Raw genomic sequence first — 27,779 nt, forward strand, 5'->3', positions numbered from 1 at the left:
GGCATCAAGTTGGCAAAACGTGAGTACAGTTCAATAGCTGAAACAGATGCTGGAGTTGTTGAGAAACCCTGCAGGAGATATTGATGTATTTTCTTTATATAATTCTGAACAACCGGATAAATGTCAAGAGCTAAAAACTGATGGGGAATAAAACCTGTCATAAAAACTAACTGTAAAGCAGAGACATGCAATAATATCCTTTTGTTATACCAGAGCATTTAGTACATGCATCTTCATTTCCTTGGAATTCCTCAATATACCAATATATCAATCAGAGCTTGCTAGTGAATCGGAGGGAGCTTTTCCCAGTCTTGTTTCACATTTGTTTGTTTCTATCTACCTGAGGCTTCAGAGACTTAGAAAATACTTTATTCTTCAGTCTCATCCTAACAGAACACTCTCTTTCAAGCAAGCAATTCCCCGAGCTTGCAGGCAAGCAGGAAAGAAAGAGTAACACGAGCATAAATGAAACTGCAAAATCCATTTTGCACGAGGAATTTTGTTTTCAGAGTTTCAAGACCTCAGCAACAAATCCTCTGTCATCAGTGACAGCTCATTCTAGCATATGCTTTGTCATGGTCAGTTTCTAATTACATTCATAATGATGCAATAGCTTTGATAATCCTACCTTCCATGCCAGCTGCTTTTCTTGTCACTCCATCATGCCAATAAGTTGGCTGCCGTAACAAATCAAGATAGTGCAAAACAGCATCTTTCCCCTGCATCTGTCATCTTCCTGAAAGCATTCTATTACTGCCGACTGCTGGGAACCAGAAAGTCTATTTGAATTCCAGCAGCTCCCCTTTCGCATGATTCAAGTTAGGTTAGGTGGGCATGCCTAACATGATTCTCTCCATCATTTATTATGCAGCTGCTACACCGTCGGTGTGGTAACCACTCTGACTTTATCTGATACGTCAGTCTTGCAAACCTCTACCTCCGTGCAAGCCCACGAGCCACAGAAGCATCTTGCATTTAATGAGCATTCTCCCTGCCTAAAGAGAGTGCATCTGTAAATCTGTTTCAAATCCTGCTGCTTGTATTGTCCTCTAAGGCTGATGCAAATGTTTGAAGGTTTTCCTTTTTTTTTTTATTCTTGCGTTTTTTTCTCTCTTCAGGAAGCTCTTCATGCACGCTCAAATTATTCAGCTTCAGCTAAACGTTTGCTGATTTGTGTCCAACCAAACAGCACCTTCCCGTTGAAACTCTCTGCTCGAAAGCTACTTCTGAATAACAGTGCTGTGCGTTCAGGCTCTCAACTCTGTTCATTTTGAACATGGCTTTTATAGCTACACCTCAACAAATGCATTTAGTTCTTTTCATGCAATGAATGGCTGTCTAATGAGGGAGCTGTACATATTTAAGCAATTTATCTAAGCCTATCTGTAGTGACACTTGCTTTTTGTTCTTTATACATTTTAACAGTAAGTAGATAGCTCTGTTACAGCATCTTGATATTCTTAAAGTGGTAAGAACACCACAATAAGCTGCTTTTTGCCAGCCTGTGGAGGACACTTTCAAATGACAGAGTTTGCTTAACTGTTTCTGAGTATCAGGAATTAAAGGGACAGGGTTGTTTTGTTGTCTTTCTATTTATATTTTCTGTTGAGTGGGGGAAAAACACGCTTGCGTCAGTGATTTCAAAAGAATATTAATAGAAATTGACATCTACACATCAATCATCCTCCAAGTCAAATTAGCTGTGTCTCCTCCCACCACTTCTGCCTGCAGTTCAGAGGCAAGGCATTTCATCTTTAATGTGTCTGGTTGCTCATAAGCTGAATAAACAACCCCAACCCCACAGTGGAAAGTTTGTGAGTGAAAGAAGGGACAATTCAATAGAGGCAACAGCCTGGCTTAAACCTGATAGTTGACTGAAGTAGTGAGGGGAGAGCAAGGACTGCCACTGGAGTAATACCTACATCCTTCCTCAGCCTTTGCACAATGGCAAATGAGGAGAGAGGAAGGGGAGAAAAGGCAGAGTCCCCCAGGAAAGCTTTCCCTTGTGGCAGCTGCCAGCTCAGCATCACTCACCAGTTCTTGTAGTCCTGGCTCAAAAGACTCATAGACTTAAGCCTCATTTCTTTACTCAGATTATATATGTTGAACTTTTCTGTGGTTTGCAATCCCTCCCCACCCTATGAGCCCCTTCCTCCCCCACAAGTTTCGAATCTCAGTTAAGTTCCACAAGGTCTTGGCTGTGAAAAATGAGCCTGAAAGCATGAGCTCAGGGGAGATCCAAGTCATAGACAGTAAATGGTGAGGGGGGGGCAGGCGGCTGGAGAAACAAAATAAAAACCAACCAAAGCAAAAAAAACCCTCCAAATAAACAAACAAACAAACAAAAACAACAAAAGAAACAAACAAAATCCAAACTAAATAACCTAAATCCCAAAAACAATCCAGGAAACAAGGTAAGAGGGTTTCCTATTTTGAAAAACAAATAGAAATAAAAATTCAGAACATCTGATATCCTCCTCTAGGACTCCCACAGGGCTGTTACCAGCGGGTACCCCTGGCACAGCACTCAGCAGAGACCCTGGGCTGAGGGGCAGGTTGCTGCTGGGTTGCAGAATGTGAAAAATCTCCCAGCCCTTCTGGGAGGGATCTGACTCCCTGCTCTCGCCCACATCCAAATGGCACAGCTGACACCTGAAGGAGCTAACATAGCATGGCGCCGTTTCTATATGTGATGCTGTATTTATTCCTAGCATGCTGCCAGAAAATGCCTTTTTAGAGATTTCATGTAAATAAAGTAGAATTACTACATCTGTTCCTCTGTCTGTAGCAGCACGTATCAACAAGCTAATTTTGCATTCAAGGCAACAGAGATAGTCCTACCATATAGTTGCAAAGTGCACAACTATAAAGCGCCCATCTGAAAATACTGTCAGCTCCTTTTGTTCACAGTTCAAGCCATTGCTGAAGTGAAACAAACCGGGCAATGAATGAGGACTAACTTTGAAGTCACCATCAATTCCAAGTAGATAAAAGGATATGCTTAATATTTCACACTTCTAGCTGCATTACGATTTCTAAATCATAGACACAGAAAGAAGGAATTTATATGGTATTTCACAACAGATGAGTTTGAGCACATATATCATATAGCTTGTATTTGCAGAGAATATCTAAAGTACCCAAAAACTCAACATAGGCTAAATTTCTAATTCAATAGATTTTGAGATGTGCAAGATTATAGATTAAAATATCAAGAAAAACATTTAATATGTTAGTAAGACATATAGTAATGAAAATTTAATGGGAGCATCTGGTGTGGCAAAATATATTTTACCAGACTCCTATCCCACGCAGATATCTTTGAATTACAAAAAGGAAGAGGGGGAAATAAAGGACTGATGAAGAGCATTTCCAGACAAATAAGCATGGCATTATGGGGAGGACCCACTGTGGTTCACCATTCAGTATTAGTGCCCTGCAACACAGCACACATACAGTGGATGGGATACAGTTCAGCCACACAGACGTTCCCAGACACATCAGGTCTATGGGGAGTAACTATTTTTGTTCTGGGGAAAAAAAAAACCAACAAATATTATTAATTATCTCTTTTGGAGGAGAAGGAAACTGAAATACACCAATGTTTGTATCTTTTGTGCACACTAACTGTATAGAAAAACAGCCCAGAGATAAATGGAGAATCTGGGAGGGGAAACCAGTATCAGTCATTCTGTCCACATACTAACAGGCCAGATTAATAGCTGGCTTTTTTCTCTAGCTTTTTCTGCATTTTTCTGCAAAAACAACAGCCGTGGTTTCTGCATATTGTAAGTGGATTCAGCATCTGCATAGATATAATTATAGCAACCCACCCATATGGAATGAATTGCTTTAGAGAGAAAGCTCCATGGGTTGCACTCCCAGAATCTACAATAATACAAATACATAATTTTTTGTCTTATACAGAACCATTTGGAATAAGCAGAAATAAATGACAAGTGGAAAAACACTCATCAAGTGGCATTTTGCTTTCTACGGTACTGAAAACTCAGTAGGCAAAGAAACTCCAGCCTATTTGGGTGACAAGTCTCTTCCTATCCATCTACAGCTTATGGCAATGACATATCTATTTGTTTTAATTGTTTCACTGCTACTAGAGGGACTGATTGGTGCATTCAGGGTGCTTGATTTCTATTGTGGTGGTGTGTGCATATGACAGTGACAACTCAGGTATCTGTAGAGCCTCTTCTTGAAGCCATTTTTTTGTTTGTTTGTTTTTGTTTTTCCTCTTTGGAAGCACCAGTGACTCTGACCAAGCAAGAGCAAATAATGGATCACTGAAAAACAGGAAGCAAGCACATTGGCCTTGACCTTCAGCTCTACATGACGCTCTACATAATGAACTCTCTCCAGTATGCAGAAATGAATGCTGATCTTGCTTAGCAAATATTGTTCATTTGTTTTGCTAATATATCTCCTGAAGAAAGTCACTTTCTCTTCCCTTTTTCCCTGCCTCCCATTTTACTTAGATACTTCATGCCTCTCCCAGTGAACAACTAATTCAATCGATCAATCATGCAAGAAAATACGTTAATGATATACTGTGCATGTTTAGATTAATAAACGCCTCAAATAAAAGCACTGGGAAGTTTGTTTGGATAACACAGACAGGAATTATTATTTCTTACTGTTAATCATTCTATATTAGCTACTTTTCAATTATAGGATTTCTGATGTACAAGAGTAATCTGTGCATAAACAGTCACTTTCCAATATAGTTAGACAAATCAGTACTTTCATTTTTATGGCAGTATTTCAATCATTTGGAGAGGATAAGTTCGGACAATTTCAGCAAATGTGGCTTTGACTGCTCAAGATTTAAAAAAAAAATTACTACAGACAAGTGTATGAAAAACTGAAAATTAAAAATGCATAAAAGTCATGTCTCTATAAACCAAAAGGCCAGTGCCATCATCCTCTCCACATGGATGTTTACAAGCCCTTTCCAATGGAAAGGTTCAGAGGCCTCATCATCCAAACAGGACCATGGTGTTGGCCAAAGAGAAGTTTGATATGTGTATGTCCCAAGTCATCCAGCTAGGAACCTGACAGACATCCCAGGAGCTGAAACTTTCAGGGATTTAAAAATTTTTGCTCCCCTGCACCATAGTTTATCCAGTTATTTTTGTGCAGAATTCACCTTTGTTTTTTGAACTGAATCTTAGGTATATGAAATTCAGCTATGTTCAGGCATTTGTCATAAGATGAAAGCTCAAAGCACACTGATCTCAAAATGTGTTAGGAGGATTCATGACCAACCTTTTGAAATAAGATTGACCATGTTTATTGTAAATTTTTTTTTCAAAATTTTATTACAGATGTACTTACAGCAATAATAAGCAGTGATTTCTTCAGCAAGAACAGGATTTCATACTACAGGACATTAAAAAGTTATTCACAAAAAATGCTACAGAAACAGTTTTCTGAGATGCAGAGCACGGCATACTCAAAAGTGGATACTCTACATTAATTCTGAATATTGCTGTGTGATATAGTCATCTGAACACTGCTTCAAATGTGGATAATATAATCTCTCACATGCAGTAACTACGGAGGATTTTTAATGTCAACCTCTGCTTACGTCTACAGATAAGCCAACATACAGTCTACATTTGGTTCTCACATAGCATATGTATTTCAGTGACACTGAATTTAAAACAGTAGGTTCTAGCAAGAAAGAATAAATCTGGTTAACTCATTCTCCAAATATTTAGCACACATCAGGAAGCAGAAACATACAGTTTCCCTATTTAACACTCAGAGAATTAGTGACTTTGAACTCTTCATCAAGTGCTGCTAATCTTCCACTTTAAGGAAGACTTGTATGTTCTGTTAGCACAAAACTGAGCAGTGACATGAAGTTCATGCTAATTACATAAACATGTACTTTGTTCTCTTACAGCTCATCTTAAATCAGACTGATGTGAGCTACCCAGCTTTAACCTCCTGCCATTCATACCTTGACTTCTCCAGAAAAAATGCATAGTTCAGCAGTACTGAGCTTGAAATAATTACTGACTTAAGCACCTTAATTTGTTCATTCTTTCTACAGTTGTAGTCCATGTACAAAATGACATATAACAGATGTACCAGCAATTTTAAAAAAAATGCCAAAATTAATTAAAAACAAAACCAAACCACCCAGATCTAGCACACACCTTACAGCCTGCCCTTCTGTGCAGCCCATGGGCTAGTACTCAACTTGCTGTGGTTTTGACTTCATCAGCACTCTCATCTGATTTAGCTCTCCAGCAAAGCATTCCATGTTTCTCTCAATTTTCACCAAATGCAGATGATTGTCACACATGCTAAATTAGAGAACTAGCTCAATAGCAGTTGGTCAATAAATGTTTTGGAGATCACATGCTTTGAAATGTGTTCTATTGGTTACTTCTACTGCTACTGCAGATATATTCTGCTTTAGTGGTATTTCCAATTCACTGTATTGGTTTTCTGATGGATCATTAACCAGCTGGCAACATGCATACGACAGCTATATATAACAGAATTAATTAAAGCAAATTCTGCCATATTCCCAATTCCTGTAATAGCTCAAACTTATTTTTTCTTTGTTAATTTTTCCTGAATTAATTACTTATGTTGTTTGGGTTGCATTAATATTAAAACCAGATTAATATTGCTGATGAGACTGCAACTGCTAACACGAGTCCAAAATCTCCAAAAATGGCAACTGAGAGTTCTTAACAGACAACACTCCTAAGATTTTGCTTTTCAGATCAGGCTTTAAGTTAAAATCCCAGGAAACTGTGTGACACATGTTCATTAAACACCAGTAACTGTTTCAGGAAAAACGCAGTCATTCCCTCAAACAACAAAGCAAACACCCCTAACAGAGAAAACTTACCTAAACCTGTCAATCTGTTAAACCCTCAAAAATACAGGATGCAGAAAGTAAATTCCTTAATATTCAGTGAACAAGCCTGGCCCTAGAGTCTGGGATCCCTGTTGTCCAGATTTCTGTGCATGTCAGCAGTAGACTTTGGAACACTTTCTCCCCTTCCTGGGATAAGTACCATCATGAGAGCTCAGAATATTAAAATTTTCACATATTCTCTTCCTGTAATAGGAAATAAAGCTACACAGCAACATTAGAAGATGTTTTAATATATATTCTAAATTAAAACAAAATAAAAGCCATGGTGGTTGCCTTTCACTTCACAGCAGACTTACTGCCTTAGAAAGGAGAGTTCTCCCTTAGGTGTCCAGGGCTCTTGCCACAATGCAAATTAACAGTGGGGGCCAAAAAGAAAAGCATTTTCAACCTTCCCACCCTCCCTTGTCAGCAGAAATAACATACTCCATAGTTTCTACCCCTGTCTTGAATAATCTGTTTTAGCTTTGGGTTTTTAAGACTGCATGTCTTCTATTTTGTTGTAACATGCATAAAATGCAGAAAGATGAACTGGACTAAGCCAACTTGGTTTCTCTGGAAATGAATGTATACCCAAAAAAGCACTTGTAGTCCAGGGTTCAGGGGATTTGTGTGTGTGTGTGTGTTTGTTTGTTTTTATATGGGATTTGAGGTAAAAATCTAAATGTGAAACAAAAGTTGAATTAACCATCCTCAGCTGTTAGTGCTCAATAACCTTCTCAACTTCAGCACAGAGACTCTGAATGCTCATTTTTCAGTGAATGTCCTTTTTCATGAAAAGTCTGAAGAAGACACTATGCATACTTTATTTTTTTTTTTTTTTTAATCCCCAGAAGAGCCACAGAACAGTGAATTATTTGGGCTGCCCTACAGGCCCTGGTGAAAAGGGCACACAACAGTAACTTAGCAGCCACTTCAGCAAGAACCTTTTCTCCCTCATCCAGAGCTGCAGGCAGATTCAGGAGAAGGTAAGACCCTTGCAGAGTCATTTCTCAGGCACACAGGAACTGGGGAGCCCCATGGCCTCAGCCCTCCCAGCCCCACACCTGTGGAGCCACATGAGACCATGAGAACTTTCCAAACTTACAGCAATGACAGAGGAAGAAATAACTCTCTGCATTGTGATGGGATGATTGATGCATAACTCACAGATTAGTTGAATTAGTGAAACTGTGGCCTAATTAAACCCTCTCTCCTGCATCTTGTCAAACTTCCAATGTATCTGGGACACTGAATGGCACCAGCAAGCAGGGTGGCAGCTGCCAAGGATCACTTTGCCTGCCAGCCTTCATTTTTAACACTGTTTTGCATAATATCAGAGTGCAATCAATTTTGTATTGTATCAGTACAATAGCTGAGATTTTGATTATATCAACAGAGTATATAAAATAGCTCAAATTTTAGTTAAAACAATTACAAGAGGTGAATTCTTAAACCAGGTATTGCATATGGAAACAAGATGTTGTGGGAATACATATTCCCTGAGCAGTTAATATTTATTTTTTTTAACTACTTATAATTCAGGGCATATTTACTAAGATTACAAAACATGATATTGCACTACTTGATTCAAAGTATTTTACATTACTGATCCTGTTTATGCAAAAAATGCAGAATTTAACAACCTCATTATCACCACAAAGTATTTATCTTGCAAATTTCCCAGAAAAATATGAGTTCAGTTGATACAAACAGAACACCAGTTCAAGTAAAAGTGACAGACATTTCATCAACTCCACTTCAATGGGGTGATGTGCAGCATGTGGATGTTGATGCATCAGCATCCTCCCAGGTAGTTTTGGAGTTACTAGATCTGGCCCAAAGCACAGAAAAATTGTACAAAAACCCAAGCGAAACAGTATCCCAGACAGCAAACACGGAGACTGTATAAAGAAAGGTTCATCACACACATGGTACCCTAGCTCCAGCACGCAGTCCAAAAATGTTAGCAACAGCAGTGGCACCTGGGAAGTTTCAGTGCCTTCCTCTCATCCAGATACTCAGCAGTTCCTGATATCTGTCCTTTAGTACTCAAACTTGTAGTGAAATCAAACCTGCTCAGAATGCCAAGGCCATGACTCCCATTGTGCTTGTCTGACAGAGGACTCACTGTTAAACTTCTCTTTTTATTCTAATTCATGCCTTTTGCCTGCCTTCATAATTTTAGCTTAAAACTCCATGCAATTTTTTTTCTTTGGGTAGTTACCCAAAGACACTTCAGGTTCAATTAGGAAAACCTGGAAGAGAAATATGTTTCAACACCACGGTGCACACAGGTTTCCTGTCAAGGAATATTAACTTCCCTTTCCCATAAGATCTCACTCACACCTTTTCTCAACAGGAACAACAAAAGCTCAGGAAAGATGCTTCCTTAGTGTAGGCACAAAGCTTCTTCATAACCATTTCAGGCTAATCCCTCTCTAACTTTAACATATGCACAGTTGGAGTAACAATAGTTCTTGTCATCAATATATTCCTAAAACTGTCTCCATGTCTGTCAACACTTCCAATTGAACAGACTTGAGTAAAAGCACCATTCTGCTTCTTCTCTGGCTGGCAAAGTGGGGCTACATTATCAGTGAGAAAAATAGCCTTTTGAAAATCGCCACAAAACTGTTGTATGAGCACTTCTGATAGGAACAGAAGTCAGCTCTTGAGTCCCAGGCACAGTTTTGGCTATGAACCTAAATTGGCATCCACTCCAGACAGAAAACTAGGGAGAGGGGAAAGGGAAGGAATGTCATCAAGCAACTCCCCTCCCCATCTCAAGTAGAACAAGAAATTAAGAAATGTTCTGAGGCCTCAATCATGTGTGTAGTTTTACAGCTAGACCCTTGACCAGTACTGAGTAATACCAAAGCTGCAGGTTCTCTCTCTACACCTGCACATATTTCTTATATAATCTTTTCCAAGATGGTTGTTCAAACAGAGGTCTACCTATGCCTCAGGATGAAAAGAAATCACTTCATTAGGGTAGTATGGCCAAGGCACAACCTGAGTTAAACCAAAAGCAGAGAAACAGCTATGAAAATAGAAGTCTTCAATGAAGTAGCTTAGTTTTGTCAGAATTTATCACTTCATGGAAAGTACTGTTCAACTGAATGTATTATGTGAGTACATCAAAAGTTCTCTTAATTTTTAAGCACACTGTGGATAGAGAGTGACTCATTTGCTGTGAGTATTGGAATACTTGATCTTTAAAATGTGTGATGTGAATGGGAAGATTTGACAAGATATAGTCTCTTTTTGCTCTACGGGATAAGTGTAACACAGTCACTAGAACTTTACAAAAAGCCCTAAGGCTCTGAGTCTCTGTGTGAAAGGACTTGCAATTTATGGTGAAGCAATAGATAAAGAGACTCATGAAAACATTACGGGACTTTTTTGTTCTTTTTTTCTTTTCTGGGATACTTGTATCCTTTGCCTGCGGCATCATTCCAAGAAAAGTTAGGCAGCTGTAAGATTTATTGGCTGGGACCAGAGCTTAAATGCAATTTTCTCTCATCACATTCACACAAAGATATTGCATCTTCCTGTACCTTCCTAGCTAAGAATGGCATATTTAATTGCTTCTGTGACAGGTTCTTGTTGGGGGTTTTGGGAACTCACTTCTATCTCTGTGTCAAGTAATACCACATCACTGTGTACAGTTCCACTCCCAGTGTGCATACTAAAGTGTGGAAACTTAAAATTTGTTTACAAGGAACACTGATGTGAGCAAATTTTGATTGCTTGAATGTTTTCAGAAAGCAAAACACAAGAAGCTAGACAGTGCCTAAAGCAACTGGGTTTAAAATAAAGGAGACAAATTCTAAGAATTAGAAAAATTTCTAGCTTGGGTGAAAATACCAGTTCTAAATGACTTTTAAACCAAATTCAGTAAATAGTATCAATTATGTCCTAAGACACTGAGGAATTTTATTAAACTGTCAGTTTATTAAACTGTAGCTGGATAAGGCCTGTAGCCATAGGACAAAGAGTAGTGGTTTTAAACTAAGAGAGAACAAATTCAGATTAGATAAAGGAAGACTTTTTTTAATAAGGGCAGTGAAACACTGGAATAGTTTGCATAGAGATGTGGTGGATGCCCCATTACTGGAAACACTCAAAGTCAGGTTGGATGGGCTCTGAGAAACCTGATCTAGTGGAAGAATTCACTGCTCATTGCAGGGGGCTGAACAAGATGATCACTAGGGGTTCCTTCCAGCCCAAATAATTCTATGGTCCTATAATTATAATGACAATTGTTAATAATATGCAATTATAATATTAAATAATTGCATACACATATATCTATTTCTCTACATACAAATTTAAAATGTCAACATTTGTAAGATGGACACATTTCTCCCTTACCTTTCAGAGCCTTCAGCTTCATTACTGACTAGAACATGGTTCACAAGAAATGCTGAATGGACAGACAAAAATTCTGACTGGCTGCATCCCCTGGCAACCCAGGATACAGAGTCTCACATTTATGTTCTTAGCTGACAGTAATAGTAAAAAAAAAAAAAAAAACCAAAAACATAAATCTAGATGTCTTCATCAAAAGCTCTGGCAGTGGCCTCCTGACACCCTGACTAATAAAATTCAAATATTAGAGTAAACACAACTAAGAGCTACATCAGGTTGTCAGCCAATGCCTAAGCTATTGGATGTGTTCAATAAATTGCCTGAAAGAGGACTGGAGAATTTCTTGAGAATAGAAGAGAAAGTGAATTGCTATAAAAGTTTTACCTAACAGGTTTATTAAAATGTGCCTCGTCCTTCAAACACTGATCCAAGCTTCCCCACAGAAGTTAGAGATACCACATAACAACCAAGAAACTAAAAATTTGCCTTATAAACCAGGTCAACACTATTTCTAATATTTTCTATTGATCAATACCTGAGGCACTTAACCCTCTTCCCTACATTTAGTCCCATCCACCTGGAGAGAACATGGGCTGCTGACTGGCCAGGCAGAACCAATGTAATTTATAGATTTCTTCCTCTATTTGTCACATCTGAATGGCAGCAATTAAAATTTTATTTTAAAAAATCTCCCACTATATCTCTAATAAAGAGTTGACTACCAAAAAATACATAATAGGAGGAAGCAATTTATGAATATTATGTTTAATTTTTAATTCTTCCTAATACCTTACTGCCTTCCCTGACAAAATAAATCAAAGCAACATCTACACATTCTGACACAACATCTCTGCAGTATGATATTAAATGTATTTTTTTTTAATATGGAGAGGTACTATGTCAATAACTGTCCTCTGAAATGGGTGTTTAGGAGATTATTTCCTTGATTGCTAATGAGATGACTATCTCTATATATTCTGATCTGAGAATACCTGTGAGTTATTATTACTGCTGCTGCTGTTCATGCTTTGAAAACAGCCAGCCTATGGCTGTTGTGCTGCACATCACAAACACAGGAGTCCTGTGCTTTGCCTTTCTTCAGGAACCACAACTGAAAATTGGTTTGTTCTGGCTTGAATCTGCATCTTTCTCCTCTCATGCCACAGGAGCACATTTTCACTGAGAACACTGAACCCTACACAAAGCTGCCTCCTTAGCAATGCTAAGGAGTCACTTGCCACCCAGCTCAAGGCTACCTGTCTTTTTCCCAGTGACACCTTCATGCTCACAGTGCTTTGACTAGTCCTGATGAAAGGGAGGCTTAAATGGAGTATGGATTTTCCTTCAGAGGTTTTCTGAACAACACCTTCACATATTAGTAAGAGTTTTGGTTTGAAATTATAATCAGAAAAAAGAAAAACGCCCTAAAGTAAAGAGCTACACCACTTGTACTCCTGTTTTAAGGGCAGGAACACAACACTGTTTTGTTTAACTTGCAGGGGAAGAATGTGAAATAGGAACAATTTCTAAAAATTATATTTTCATATTCATAATGCAATAAGAGAATGAGTAATACACTTTCCTTTCCATAACCCTGAGTAGCCAACATTTGAAATGCATCTTCTCATTGGCCAGGCATTGGTGATTTTAAACAAGAGAAGAGGGAAAAAAGGCTTGGAAGAGGATGATGCCATGTTATGCTGTTCCTGATCTGGTTATCTCAGGAGTAAAAATGTCTCTAGGTGCAGTCACAGTAAGGTAGGCAAGAAAAAGAGATTAAGAGGGGTGAAAGAAGATGGGCTTGAACTACTTTCTTTTTGTAGCTTCTCCTGGTTGGCACAACCATGGGGCAAATATTATGTCCTTGCCATATGAAAACACATCATTACAGGATCTCCTTCAGCAGTTATGGAGCACTGTTTGGATAAATGAATGCAGCCACTTTCAAATTACCTACAGGGGAGAGCTACAAGCAAGGACCATTGATGGAATCATGCCCAAAATATTCTCACAGGGAAAGCTCAGAACCAGGCTGAGATTAAGCACTGAAGATCTACTAAAGAAAAAAACCAAACAAACCAAAACCAAAACCAAAACAAACTAAACAAACAAACAAAAAAAGTCAAAGACTTAAAAGGTCATAGCTGAAAAGAAAATTAGGTACTTTTTTTTTAGTAGGCAACAGAAGAAATCAGAGCCAGTTTTCTGAAATGAGCTAGAAGCTAAGATTTTTAGAAAACATTCTGAAAATATTCAATAAAGTTTCTTTTTCCCAGGAAAATACCCCAGGATCAATTTCTACTTCACAGTTGTGGCAGTAGGTTGACAAAAAGGAATGACCATGCACTTTTAAAAGAAAGCACCAAAGACATCTTCATTTCACTGAAGCATTAATCACATAATAATTATGTTTATTAGTCTGCAATTCCAGGGCCTAAAGTTTATTCCCATTTAAAACAAAATACTTTCCCACAAACTGCATAATAAATGCACTAAAAATTATGGGCTTTGAAACTAGAGTGAAGATTCATTGAAACATGAAATAACTCATCTGTCATGGGAAAAATCTAATTGAGATTAGGGAAAAGAAGAGCTTAGTAAGAATTATTGCATTCAGGAAAGAAAAAAAAAAAAAAAAAAAACAAGAACAAGGAGACTATACTATCCCAATTTGTGTATCTCTGAGTGTTTTGGTAACCAGACATGCTCCTACCTTTATAAGAATAACAATCTTATTTTTACTAGAACAAAGCATAAACTTTTATGCCTTTTTAAAATATATATTACCTGCAAAAAGTAATAGACTTAAAAGTACCAACATATTTTCAAAAAACAAAGACATTGACATAATTGATTTATCTTGACAGCTAAAACCATGTCGGAGCTTTTCTTCATGCTTTAACTTAGTAATTTTTCATGATTCAATGGGAATTTTTAAATCTTCAAAATGAGAGAAGGGTGCTGGGTGTTAAAAGAAAGAGTAAGTAGGATCTTTTAATTTATCAGTCTATGATTTTTTTTTTAACAACATATATACAGGGCAAAAAAAAAAAAAAAAAAAAAGAAATCCAACACCACAAAAAGCCCAAAACCAACAAAACCTAACCCTTAAAAAAGTAGAGGAAATAAAGAAAAAAAAGTTCTGACACAACTCGGGGTCTAGTTTTGGTCCAGCCATTTCTGTGGAATATGAGCTCCAGATGATGTCTGAGTCAGAAAATCAAAGACAACCCCCTTCCTCCCAAGGTGTTTTACAGCTGAAAAATCCTGAACCTATCATTCATAAATCCATCTCAAAACTAATGGTTGGATATATAGTTTTAGTCAGATGGCAGTTATTACAACAGCATACTGACAAGATTCATGCTGTCTATATAATGGCAGCCTACTTGTAACATAAGCCTGAATAATTAAGTTAGAATACAACATACTGAAATACATCTCTTTTTTTTACTGTTCAACAAAGACAATGGATCTAGCGAAAACTGAAAAAAAAAGATAGTTTCATGCAGATGTTTAAATAAATAATAAAACTTTGTAAAATTGAGTGTGCAAAATAAAATATAGACTCTTAAAAGTGGTGGAAGTTTTTTGGAACATTTTTTCCTACAACACTGGAAATATTTTCCACTACAATAGCAATTATTTTCTTTAGATGATATAATTACTCTATCTTTAAGATTTATGATGTAAGTTAATAAATTTTATGCTTTGGCATTTTTTTTTCTCCTTACTCCTGTATATATTTTTGAAATTCTGTGATTACAGTTTACAGAAGAAAATTCTTCCTAGGAGAACTATCTAGCACATGAATCAGTGTCTTCTTTGTTACATTAGTCTTATGCTAAGATGAAAATTATGTAGTCTCTTTCTCATCCTGCTGGAGGAAGCCCAGACTTGAACCAATTTCAAAATTTAACAAATATAATGTAGACTAGGAAACATACAATGCTTTGTTATTTTTAGAATAATATCCCAGTAGTCATACTCTATTTGCAGGGAATATTTATTATTTTAATTTTTCTCAGACGAGGAATCAGAATTTAAATATAAAATTTACTCAACAGTACTACTAAGAATTTGACTTAGTAACCAAAACCAGATTTTACCCCAGGAGTCTTAAGTGTTCCTTCAAATTACAGTGAAATGCCTTTTATATCTATTCCCTAACAGATATAGCAATTGCAAAGCTATAAACCTGCTGCAAACATAACCATGACACCAGAAGGCAAACTGATTACATCTTAGGAGACCCACACTTCCATCTAAATGTGTTTCAGTAGCAAAAACTCACTTAGGCAAGTCCTGAGCCCATTTCCCCTGTAATTTCTCAGCAGGAATCGGCATAAGCAATACTTTGATGATCGTATTTCTACAGGATTACCTGCTACAGGCAGTACCTTTCTTTGCCTCTGGACAAAATGAAATAAATTAACACATTTCTCAGAAAGGCAATTTCAAAGGACTGAAGTGTGTCCTGTGCCTCTGTGGGGATCTATACATTCCTAGGTTTTTCACACGTTAGGTTGTTGCATTTTTTAAACGAACAAAAAGCTAGAAGAGCTCCCCACAGTTTCAGCAACATTTACCCCTTTGGGGTGTTTTTTACACATTTTTCTTTTACTACCATCCTTTCATGACAAATTCTGCAGTTAGTTTCATTGCCAAAAATAATTTTAAAAACTCTCCTCATCCCTAAGAAGAAATCCTAAATAGTGGATGGCACACAGAGCACAGGAACTCTATAATACCATGCACTGTTCCATCAACAAATTCCTCTAAATCTGGAAAGTCATTCTCTGCCTCATCCCAATCTGACTGGTTTCTTATTGTTCCTGTTGACTCAAATGGTGATTTCATCCTCTCAATTCAACCTTCAAACCAGGAGTTTACTTTTCTCCCACATTTTCCCCTGCAGGAGTGGCTGAGGTCGAATTAGCCCTTGAAGATCAGCAGCGCTGAAGTGGTGGTGCCCATCTCCAACACCAAGGGAAAGTACAGCTCCTGTTCCCTGTTTGTGTCACATTTTCATCCTTTTGACTGGCATAATAACACTAAAATGAACAAACCTCATGGGTCACGTGTGTGGTAAAAGCACAGACCCTCCCTCCCCACCATGCTGGGGTAGGGACCCTGCTGAGGCAGATCTCAGGTCGTCCCAAGGCTTGCACTGAGCTCCCCAGCCTGGCATCCCTGAGACTGACATACAAACTGCAGGGACTCCTCTGATCTGAAAGTATAAATGCCCTCAGAGAATTAAGTGATGGCATTTAACCCCTCTTTTAGCACAATACTGAGAATTTCATATTTTCAAAAAAATCAGACATCATGGGGTTAGAATTTCGTTTGCAGGTTGATATTCACCTTTTTTGAATTCTTTAAAAGTGTATCTTAGAAATGTCATAATTTTTTCCCTTTAGATGCCCCCATATAAACTCAGAACAATCTTTTGATTAAATTACTGGGAAAATTTGTTCTGTCATGGCAGGAAGTCTCTGACACTAGACTTGATTTTCCATCTCATCGACTGTATTTAAACAGGCATTTAGCAAGTTGAGAAAACTCTCAGAGAATACAAATCTTTTTTCTTTCCAGTCTACATGAAGCTACATAAGAATGCTACCAATATAATTTCACTGGGGTTATTTTGGAGTTTGTACAACTGTTTGCAACTTAAAGTAGACTCCTGTCTGCAGAGTAGTTTTTAACATGAACAAGATTTGAAGGGACTTATAGAGGTCTTATTTATCCAAGTTCTACAAAGTGTGAAAATGAATGTTTAGTGAACAAATAAATACAAGTTCTCAGTACTAATATCTGAGAAATCTCAGTGGCATGATACCATAAACATTCAAAAATTATCTGTCTTTCCATCTCACATAGTACTGTATTTGGAATTTTTGGAACTTCATATTCACAAGATAAATAACAATTTTAAAGAACAAGTCCTATTTAGGAACAAATTATTAGTATAAATTCACATAATATTTTATGTATTTTTTGTTTTTCTTTGTACAATTAAATGTAAACATTTTTATGTTTTGGTTTATAAGTAGCTGAAACATTATTTAATATAAAGCAATTCCAAAATTTAATGCATAAACTTAATACTGTATTTCAAATAATCTCTGCCACTGAGAAACAAGTTACAAAAGGAATCATGAAAAAGCCTAACTTGTCATTGAAATTAATTTAAAATATATTACTCTTGAGCTATATAAATTTGTAAGGATTTGCTAAGAAAGATGTAGCCATCACCAAGATCCCTGCTAAACAAAATGGGAATTAAAGATACACACAGTTTATTCTGTTAGTCAAATCATTTCCAAGTGACTTAGAAGTGACAGTGGATTTAGGGAGAATCTGTCATTTAGAAAAACAAAACAAAAAAGAAAAAAAACCAACAAGAGAACAAAAAAATCAAACTAAAACAGTGTCAACCAAAGCAGGGTATTTGTGCTGTGCTGTCTATGGACCGAATGCATGGGTGATTGGCAAAACACAGTGAGAAAATAGACTGTATTATTTTTACATAGTGATAAAATAGACTGTATTATTTTTGGATGCAGCAGTTAAATATTAAAAAGGAATATTGGTCAAAATTGAGGCTGGTTCCTATAGCAAAAAAGTATTCTGAAATCAAAAAGAATAGATATTTTCTCAGTATACTAATGCCTGCTACTTTGATTGGAAGAACAATGAAATTTGAGACACAAATATCTGTTATTTTGTTTTTCTCCTGGCTAGCACTGCTCAGCTCCATTTTTTTACTGATAGTGATAACTCTCCTCAAAGAAAATAGAAAAAAAAAAAAAAAACCAAAAAACTGTTAGTAAGGAGAAAATTTTAAAAATAGCCCTATTTCTAAGTATAGCATCACAAAGTCAGAAACCCAGGTATGTACATGACTTTTGATACTTGAACCTCTAAAGTAAATACAGTAAGACAGCAAATGCCTAGAGCATCATTGAAATATCTAGACAGAATTTATAGAAACTGTAAGTAAATTTAATGTATTTTTCAGAAAAGTTGTTCAGGGATACAGAAAAACAAGTCTCAAGTTGACTTTTGACTTTAAAAAGTTTATAGGTTTTCTCTACCAGAAAATGTCAAAACTGAACAAGAACAATCTTACAAATTAAGAGATAAAGACATATTCAGAATAATTTTCAAAATAAGCAAACTGAAAACACTTCAGAATACTCTGGGTATTGTGAAGCATGATTCTAATATCCAATTCAAAAAATCAAGTTTGCAAAATTTCAGGTTCATTTCCTTCTTTCAACCAGGCTGATCTGAAACAGCTTTTCTCCCATCTTGCTCTGATATGAATGTTTAATTCACATTCCTTTTTAATCTCCCTTTCAGATAATCCCTTGAACATACATTATATGTCTGAAAGTTTTCCCCTCTATTTGGTTATGTTTAGAGTGTTCAAAACTACAAACTTATTTGACTGAGTCTTAAGGAATTTATAGCTACAAAATGATGGAGCCAATTTTTCTGGTCACTTGGCTTAGTTACCACAGCAGCAAAGTAACAAAGACAGACTGAGCTAAAACTCCCTGAAGCCAGCAGAGTTTACTCTCAAAGAATTCACATTTTCAGGGCATTAGGATAACTGGCCTCAGGTTTCTTTAAGGGTTTTGTGTTGGGCATCTCACTAACAGATCAGGGGGATTGACTCAGGCAGGTTCCCTGATTTCTCTAAGTGAGCAGGGAATAAATGCCTCAGTGATGTGTGAGAGATTTAAATCTACTGACTGTCAGGTTAGTGGTAGATTAGACTGACACAGCTCAATGTTTGTTAGCTTTGTAAGGTTCATCTCTGCCCAGCCAATGGAATAATTTCAGAAAATCACAAGTTAACTTCTGCAAAAAGCAGCAAACAACATTCCTTACTGCTATATGCCATCATTGTACCAATATCCTTTATCTATTTATCTATTTTACCCTAATTACAGGTAATACTTCAGCAAAGAAAGGACCATCACATGTTCTTCTTTGAGCAACTACCCACACCTGCAAGGATCTTCCCTCCTTCCCATCACAACTTCATTTCCATAACAGTCTTTGATTAAGGGGAACTGCAGTCTTTGATTAAGGGGAACTACCTAATTACTTCTGGAAATCCCAGCAAGCTGTATCAAATGGCAAACCTGATTTAATCTAAGCATGAATTCCCTGTATAGACTTTTCCCTGATATGGTGTCCTTAGCTTGTGTGTTCCCCTATTTGCTGCTTGCTATAATTTCTCCACATTTGGCATTTCTGAAAAGATCAAAATAGAAGCACTTGAGACTTCCTATCCCTCTGCTCTGAGGCCAAAATCTAGTCCAGTAATTCTTCCTGATAAGTACACACTTATGCATCAACCCAAAACATTATGAAAACCATCATATACAAAAATAGAATCCCTGAAAAAGGCCATGAACAAATCTTTGTGATCTGTGCTGCCACCCATTGTATGAAAACACTGAACTAGAAGTGAAGCAAGCTCTTTGCTATACCTGTAGCAATTTTGGGACGATCAGGCAACTCATTCAAACCCTGTGGTGTGCCGTGCTGCCTTCCAGCACTTGTTTGTTCCATGTAGACTTCTTGTCCTCCTGGCCTATAAATAGCTTAAAACAGGGGACACCTTGCAAATAAGCCATGCAGGTATTGTGTGAGCAAACTTTTCAGAAACAGATAATGATTTTGGATATTCAAGTTTAGTGGCCTCAGAAATTACGACTTTCCACACGGCAGGCGCTTAACTTAAAGTCTTTAAGCCATCTTAAACCGACTTCTGAGACACTCAAACTTACCATTTACTTTCAAAATGTCAGCCTCTGTACTCAGACAGCTTAATGCCACACAAAAAAGAGCCTTTTTGCTTTCTAAAGCAGCTCAGATTAAAGTTATGTAATATAGCAGATAACCATGAGCAGTTTGTGAACCAAAAAGCTTTGTAATGTTTCAGTATACTGTGAATTTTGTTTGCCACTACACAACTCTGCAGTGCCTTTAACTCTGTTTTTCTTATTTCATGCCTGAATCAATGGTAGGACAAATCTCAAATTCTGTTTTAATAGTTTCCTGGAGGCTGAGTTTTTGTCAGTATTGTACCTGATACAGTAGAAATAATAATCATCTAGATATCAAAACATTTATTTTGCATTATTATCAATCCATTAAAAATAGGTAATTAAATTAAATCAGATACAAGTTGAGAGAATGCAGACTGTATGTAATAATTTACCAGTGGATGGCAAGTTGAGAATCAGTTTGAATTTGAGATGTTACACCAGAACTGGGACTCTTTCTAGTAACAGAAATGGAAAAAGTGTTAAAGTAAATTAATTGTTTTTTATTGTTTAAATTATTAAAAAGTATGGGGAAAATCAAGAGAAATCAAAGGAGGTCAAGCCAAAAGTTGAACTGAACTTATCTGAAAAGCCAAGTAGAGTTACCAGATTTATATAGGAGTTGGTTTTGTCAAATGACTATGCTAGTCTTCATTCTAATCCTTGAGACAGTCTGCATATCATTTTACACTTGAAATACTCCACTCATGAAGACAACTGCTCCGCAGACTAGATTCCACCAAATGTCATTCCTAAAGATGAAGGAATTAGAGGCAAAGTAATTAGAGAAATTCAACAACTGAAGAGCTCATGGGCCAAGCATGCACAACAGAAAGATGGAGGAGTTGCTTGGATTATGAGGAAAACACAACAAAACTCTGGCTGCTGGAAAAACATCTTGAGAGAGAAGGACATACTTTCCATGAGAGCCTGGGAGTCCCACCCATTCTGGGAGCTCATTTCCACTATTGCATGAGGAGGAAAGGGGGAAAAGGATGCCAAGTTCAGATCCAACCAACCACCCCAGACACTTAAGCTGAGATTCTCCAGAGTCCATCCAGGCTTACAGGCTGAATAAAAGCACATTCCTGGCAAGGAACTCATACCTTAAAACTCTGAAAGCAACACTCCATTGTAATCAAGACAAAGCACTCCTTTTAATCCTCCAGTCTATTAAATTCAATTAGTGTGGTAGGCTGCACTCTTAAATAAAAAGAACACATACAGTCTGTTTTTATAGGAAATAATATTACAGGATATGGTATTAATTATCTGTACCAAAAAGAAATAAGAAATGTAATCAAAAGGTTATACACAGATCTGAAAGAGAACTAATTACAGTAAAACCTTGGTATTTTTGCTAGTAGCCTCAGTCAGGGAAAATGGATATTTATCACAAGTATACTTCTGGCAGGTTTTCAGAGAGAAGACATTCACAAAAGAAACTGTGAAATAATTAATACACAAAGGACCTTTTTGATGATACATAAATAGACTTTACTTCGATGAGATGTTGCATCCGGATTTAGCAGTGGGATACCAGACCAATTTAACATTATTAGCAAAACCTTAGACTAGATACTAAATTACTGTGGCTTTTAATGAGAGTAGACAATACCTATGAATGCACCTTTACTGTACAAGATACAGGATACACTATTCCAACACAGCAGCAGCAGTGTTTTTTTTTTTTTTCTTACAGGCTTACAAGTAAAATCTAAGGACAATTTCATCTGTGTTATTAGTTACGAACAGTTTTCAGCAGTTGATACAAATGGCCACCCACATTTAAATCATGACTCCAAGAAGTCATTGGCAAATAACTAAATAGAAGGGTCCATTATCTCTTTATCATCAATAAAGATATAGAATTTCCTCCAATAAGGGATTCCTGAAATTCTCACCACTTTTCAAGATATACCCCTCCAAGACACACACAATGTTTCATCAGCACAATTAAACTTTGTATATTGGTTTTGTAATTCTCTCAGCCCTGTGTCTCTGGGTTGCATTCATCCTGATCAATACATGGTCCTCTGGTGCAACTCTTGTTTCTCTCTCTGTGCTTCCAAGGTCTCTGCTATGACTGTTCAGGCTGTAACACATTCTTACTCTACAGTCCATCTTAATCTACAGACTAGGAGCAGTCTCCTGCAACCATATGCACAGAAAACATACAGCACTTTCTCAGCTATTGATATCAGTATCTAATTACAGAAAAGCTATTAAAAGCAGTTTGAATTTCTCTCTTTCTGGTTCAAAGTGGAGATATTACTTCTAGAGCATAGCAAGCAAGACTGGGGCCACCCATCCCTTCTGCCTGCTCTATGGGACAACTTAAGGCATTAGAAAAACCTTAAATAGAGCACATGATGATTGCCCAAGTTCATAAGAATAGAAGAAGGTACTTCTATCCCTAATGGCAGCATAATTCCTGTGCAATAAAAAGGAACATTCAAATAGAGGCTATATTTCCATTCTCTTTGAGCTCCTATACGACATGTAAATTAAAACAGAGGCAGAAGCAGCTACTTTTGTGCTCTTGAACTGGTGAAAGTAAACCACAAGGTCCAAATTTTTGGCCCCAAGACTCTGTTCCTGTCATTTCCTACCTATGCCATCTGTGCACTCCAACTTTTGCTCCTCCCCAAATCACAGATGTCTCTGGAGCACTGCCAAGGGGGAACCCTTCCACAGCTGGGACCATAGGCTGAGGGGGCTGCAAGCAAATGCCAGCTTACAGAAGTGGTCTTGGTCCTCTCAAATTTACCTCCTATTCTAAATAATGTGCAACCTCACCATAAAGGTTTGCTTAAAATTTTCCTACTGCACAGTACTATCTTCTCATCTCTGATAGCATTAGTGGTAGTAGGAAACCAAAACAAAATTCAGGTAGTTCCACTAGTAATTAACAGTGTATTAATCTGATGACTGACTTGAGCATAAATGCCAAAATTGAGTAATTAAAAAAAAAAGTAAATCAGTATTTCCACATATGCCAAGCAATTTGCTGCATAATTCTTCAAAAAGTCATGACAATACTGCTACATGGGTTATGTCTTCCATGATTAAAAAACCAAAATAACTAATGGCAGACTCTATGAGCAAAATCTCGCCAAAGTCTTGTTGGAGATGAGTTTTAGTATCAGACTAAATTTTTTAATTCCATGAAGAAACATACTAAATGAAGACAATTGTCTGAAAAAAAAAAAAAAAAAACCAACAAAAAACATTAAAGTGACCTGATCACTTTTTTGTCTGTTGCTTGACAGCCAGAATATTGTAACTGCCTTGGGACTGTGTCTGATTTCATACTTTGTACATCTTTTTGTGCAAAAGAAAAAACAGGTTTATTGAAGCAGTTAAAACCTTATTTTCACTAAGTCAAGTACATCATTAAAGAAAAAAAATCTAATATCTACAGCAGAATAAAACAAAAAATGTCTGTATGTAAGTGGTTATATGCAGCTCTCAAAATCACAGTGGTCTCATGTCAGGTTCTGTCAAGTTGTTCTGATCCACAGCAGACTCCCACATTTTTACTCTTAAATGAAAACAAATCAAGCAATTACACATGATAAAGCAGTTATAGGCCAGTTTACAGCATAGATGTTTTCTGTAATGTGTATTTTGGTTTTAAATGAGGAATGTAAAAAGGGAAGAGGATACTTCAGATTTTCCTGATTATCCCATTCATTTTCTTTGTACTTGAGTTCTAAATTAGGCAGCTGTTCAGATCTCTAATCATAACAATAAACCTAATCTCCAAACATAAAGCATTCAAAAAGTATTTTAATATCCTTTAAAGAAGCTTTCTTGAGCATTTTGTATTTTTAAATCATGAATTATACATCAAAGTAAAAAGAGTTAATAAAATAAATTTATGCAGTCTTCATCAATTATTAATGTGAACCAAGTCATATCACAACATTTTTTTTTTTTTCTTCTCACTATATGCTTTGATTCCACTTACCACTCATGACACAACTCCTTTTTGGAATGTATTTTGCTTTTTTGCTTTTATTTTTTTGTTTACACACTGCATAAGGTCTTCCTGAAATTACGGCTAAGATAAAAGCAATGCAGTCTTTAGTTTTCTTTCTCATCTTTCTTTTCCTCCATTATTCTGACAAATAACAAATGATAGTGACCATGAAATCAAGATGTTAGAAATAATTGGCCTCTGTAGTACTTTTAAGTTAATATACACACATATGCATACAAATTTTAAACACATATCATGTACTTGCAGATAAATCACAGGCTTTCTATATTGTACTCACAGAAGAGATGGTTCAGCAGATAATATTTTTATAGCTGCTCTTGCATAATAATAACTATGACAAATATAACGCTTCACTCAGTAATTATTTACTGCACAGTCAAACTCTGTTGCAGTCAAAAACTATTCTTGAGAAATGACAAAAATACCCATCAAATTTCCATGCTCTGGTGTTTCCCTTGCCCTCCTGTTGGTTTTGTTAATTAATCTTTTTTAGCATGCATCTGCAGGAAAATCCAGAACAGATACTACCAAAGAAATTATTTGATCTGTATCTAAACCAGACATAATTCAGACCATCAGGCACAGTAAGAATTAATGAGATGTTACATTTTGTTTGAAGAATTAACGTGAAATAATTATCTATAAAATCCTTGATCTAGACAAATATTCACCACTACTTTTCAGTGTATCAAAATGAAGCAAATCCTGAAACCTAGGTTAAGACATTTGTTCTCATAAATGTCCTTAACTGCTCCTTACAAATTTCCTGTTAATGCCTAGCTACCTCCTTTTCCTTTTTTTTTTTTTTTTTTTTAACATGCTTCCTGTTCTCTTCTGGCTTCTGTTTAATTCAGCTGAGAAAATATTGTATAGGAATCCATACAGAACCTTTAGGTTGAATCCCATGAGTTCAAACTTCCCCTGCCAACTCCAACATAGTCAAGGTACCACCTTTACCATCTCCATGTGGCTTCCTAATTGCCATAATTTCCCTAAGCAAATTCAGGCAACTGAGAGACCCCTCACTATTTTTTCCTGGAGAGGTGAATACTGACCTGGCAGTTTGAATAAAAGAAAATAAAAAATAATTGAAGTTATTTTAACAGCTCTATACCACTGTGTTTTTCTATTCTTTTAGCCTATAAAAAGAGTCAACTCAAGATTTTTATCCTGTAAGGTAATTGAGCTCAAGGGCATTTTGTCAATGGTTTTATTTTTTGCTCAAGTTCCCATATCTAAGAGCTGTTCTGATATTTATTGAGAGAGGATATGACTCTGAAATAAATAAGCACTTATTTGTAGATCCATTTATATTATTTTGTTACTATGAAATAGTCTTTTTTATTTTTTAAATCCATCAAGATCCCATTTACACAAGAGTTTTCATCATGCTGTTACTTAAGAAAAAAAAAAAAAAAAAAACAACAACCATATCCTTTCCATCTCTTCTCTCTTCAACCGAAAAAGCACAAGGCCTTATTCTGAAACAGATTTCATTTATGAACGGTGTGGACCCCACCCTTGTGCAAAGGTAGAAGAATAACTTATTCCCAGGACTTGGAGCAGAGCTGCTGTTCCCACCATCTGAATGTGGCATGTACCAAGGAGCACCACAGGGCTCACAAACCTTCTGCTACCCACAAGGACCAGGGGAAAAATAATGTGACTAAATAAAAAAGTGGCAGAATACCCTGCAGAGTCCAATTTTACAGCAGAAGGAATCTCTAATTTTATGCACCAAAATTCTACTAAATGCATTGGAGTATTTCCAATTTGTATGTGGTTTGGGGGAGCTCTATTGTGGGTGTTTTGTTTGTTTAGTTTGGTGGTTTTTTTGTTGGTTTTTTTTTTTTTTTTTTCTGAAAAGGAGTAGCTATTAGGTGTGACTGTATCCTGCACAGCCCTGTGTAGAATGATTATGTCAGCCCAATCTCTGTCCCTACCCTACCAATGCCATTATACTTTTTCAGGAAATGTTATCTATTCAACAACTTGCTCCAGTTATCATAATAAATTTAGCATTCAATAAAAATGGGACATTTTTAGATAATAATATACACGGTTCATTTCCTAGTGTGCATAAAAGAGTATCTTATGTGCATGCAACTCCTGCTAATTAGGGCATTCACCTACCTCCATATTTCAGACTTAATAATTGCCACTTCAAATATTCTACATCTTGGCTTGTCCCATACCCATTTCAAATGTCTCTTTAGTGGCTCCCCAAAAGTAGTTTTTGCACTTAACAGAAATTTATGCAGGATATATAGCTGATGTCAGTATATTTGTCTGCCATATACCTTTGGCAGCAGGATACCCTTGCAGCACTCATCCTCCTCGCCCTGTGATACTTCTTAGCCCTTCTTATTTCCATCCAAGTTTACAGGTTTTACTCTCAAGGTTAATGACTCACTCCTGTGCAGTCAATTTTACACCAGGCATTTGTTTATATTTCAAACAGTGGTTCCTGTACACTTACATTACCTAGGATTTTCATGGACATGCTAAATCAACTTTTCTCAACTTTGCTTAGATGTAGTTTGGGGACAGTATTCAAATCCAGCTTGTTTCAGCAGCAACACCTCTGAATGCAACATTTCTATTCCTTTCTCAAATATATCCTCTAACATCATAAAGCATCAGCTCAAATATGCAAATAAATGCCACTTAAATAATATAAAGAATAATTTGAAAAGTCTCATCAGTAAGCAAAGTAAAATAAACAAAAAAAAATCACCAACTGTATATTTGGCTATGTCTTAACAATTTTTTTTGCCAATATAGAAAAATACCTAAAGAAACATACAATTATACTTGAAAATAATTCAGTTTAAATTTTCAGAACCTGGATTTCAGTACTTATATTGTCTGCTGACATCATCACAGAAGAAGAGACCACCTTTTCCCACAACCATTCTTACAGAAGGGATTCCCTTCCCTAGAAATCCAAAAGAACAATTCCAGCAGACTCATGTTTAATGCCTTTGTTGGATGTGGGGTTTGGTTTTGGTTTTTTGTAGGCAGGCCTAAAAAGATTGCTTGTTCTCCCCTATTTATTCACAAGCAAGATTTTTTAAATAACAAAACCAAATTACTGGCATATATAGGTCATGTGGTTTATAAAGTAGCATCAATTAAACATGTGTAACCTTTGCAAGACAAAATGAATCAATATTATCTGTGTGTTTTGTTTTCTAGATAAAAACAGTAGGATTTCACTTTGAATAATGTATGACTGCTTGGATTAAAACAAAAGTATATACAAGCTTTTTTTGTATTCTACTATCCACAAAATCCCACTTAACCCATCAAAGGCTGAAATTAATTATAAAACCACATATATCTAAAATGCTGTTGCATTTATGAAGCTTTTAAAGAAGACATGACAGATAGCTATAGGATTTGTACCATATTTTACATATTAAGAAATGCTTTTCTAAGAACTTAATCTCTGAATTGAAAGTTTTTCTCCTTCCTACTTCATACACAGTTTGGCTTTCAGAAGAACTTTTCATTCCTCCTAAAGTAGTGGAAATTACCATTTTCTGATTCAGAAGTGTATTTTGGGGCATTCACACATAGTCTGTGGCTCTGATGTATATGTGCACATTGGGAAAGTGGAGAGTTGAAAAAAAGTTTTGTGAATCCTCACACATTA

General features: G+C 36.5%; 1 protein-coding gene across 12 annotated transcripts in view; it reads right to left on the reverse strand.

The window, feature by feature from the left end:
- The window catches only part of DMD (dystrophin), a 1,151,138-nt gene that overhangs the window by 1,044,145 nt on the left and 79,214 nt on the right, over positions 1-27,779 (reverse strand). For 11 of the 12 annotated variants that reach the window (XM_021553010.3, XM_021553014.3, XM_021553011.3 and 8 more), the window contains exon 1: positions 629-1,446. The exons of the other annotated variant lie outside the window; for it this stretch is intronic. In XM_021553010.3, the coding sequence (XP_021408685.2) occupies positions 629-725 (97 nt within the window). In that variant the 5' untranslated portion in view covers positions 726-1,446. Of the gene's footprint in view, positions 1-628; positions 1,447-27,779 lie in introns of those variants that run through there. 12 annotated transcript variants of the gene reach the window in all.

The sequence above is a fragment of the Lonchura striata genome, chromosome 2, assembly GCF_046129695.1.
Source record: "Lonchura striata isolate bLonStr1 chromosome 2, bLonStr1.mat, whole genome shotgun sequence".
Taxonomy (NCBI): domain Eukaryota; kingdom Metazoa; phylum Chordata; class Aves; order Passeriformes; family Estrildidae; genus Lonchura; species Lonchura striata.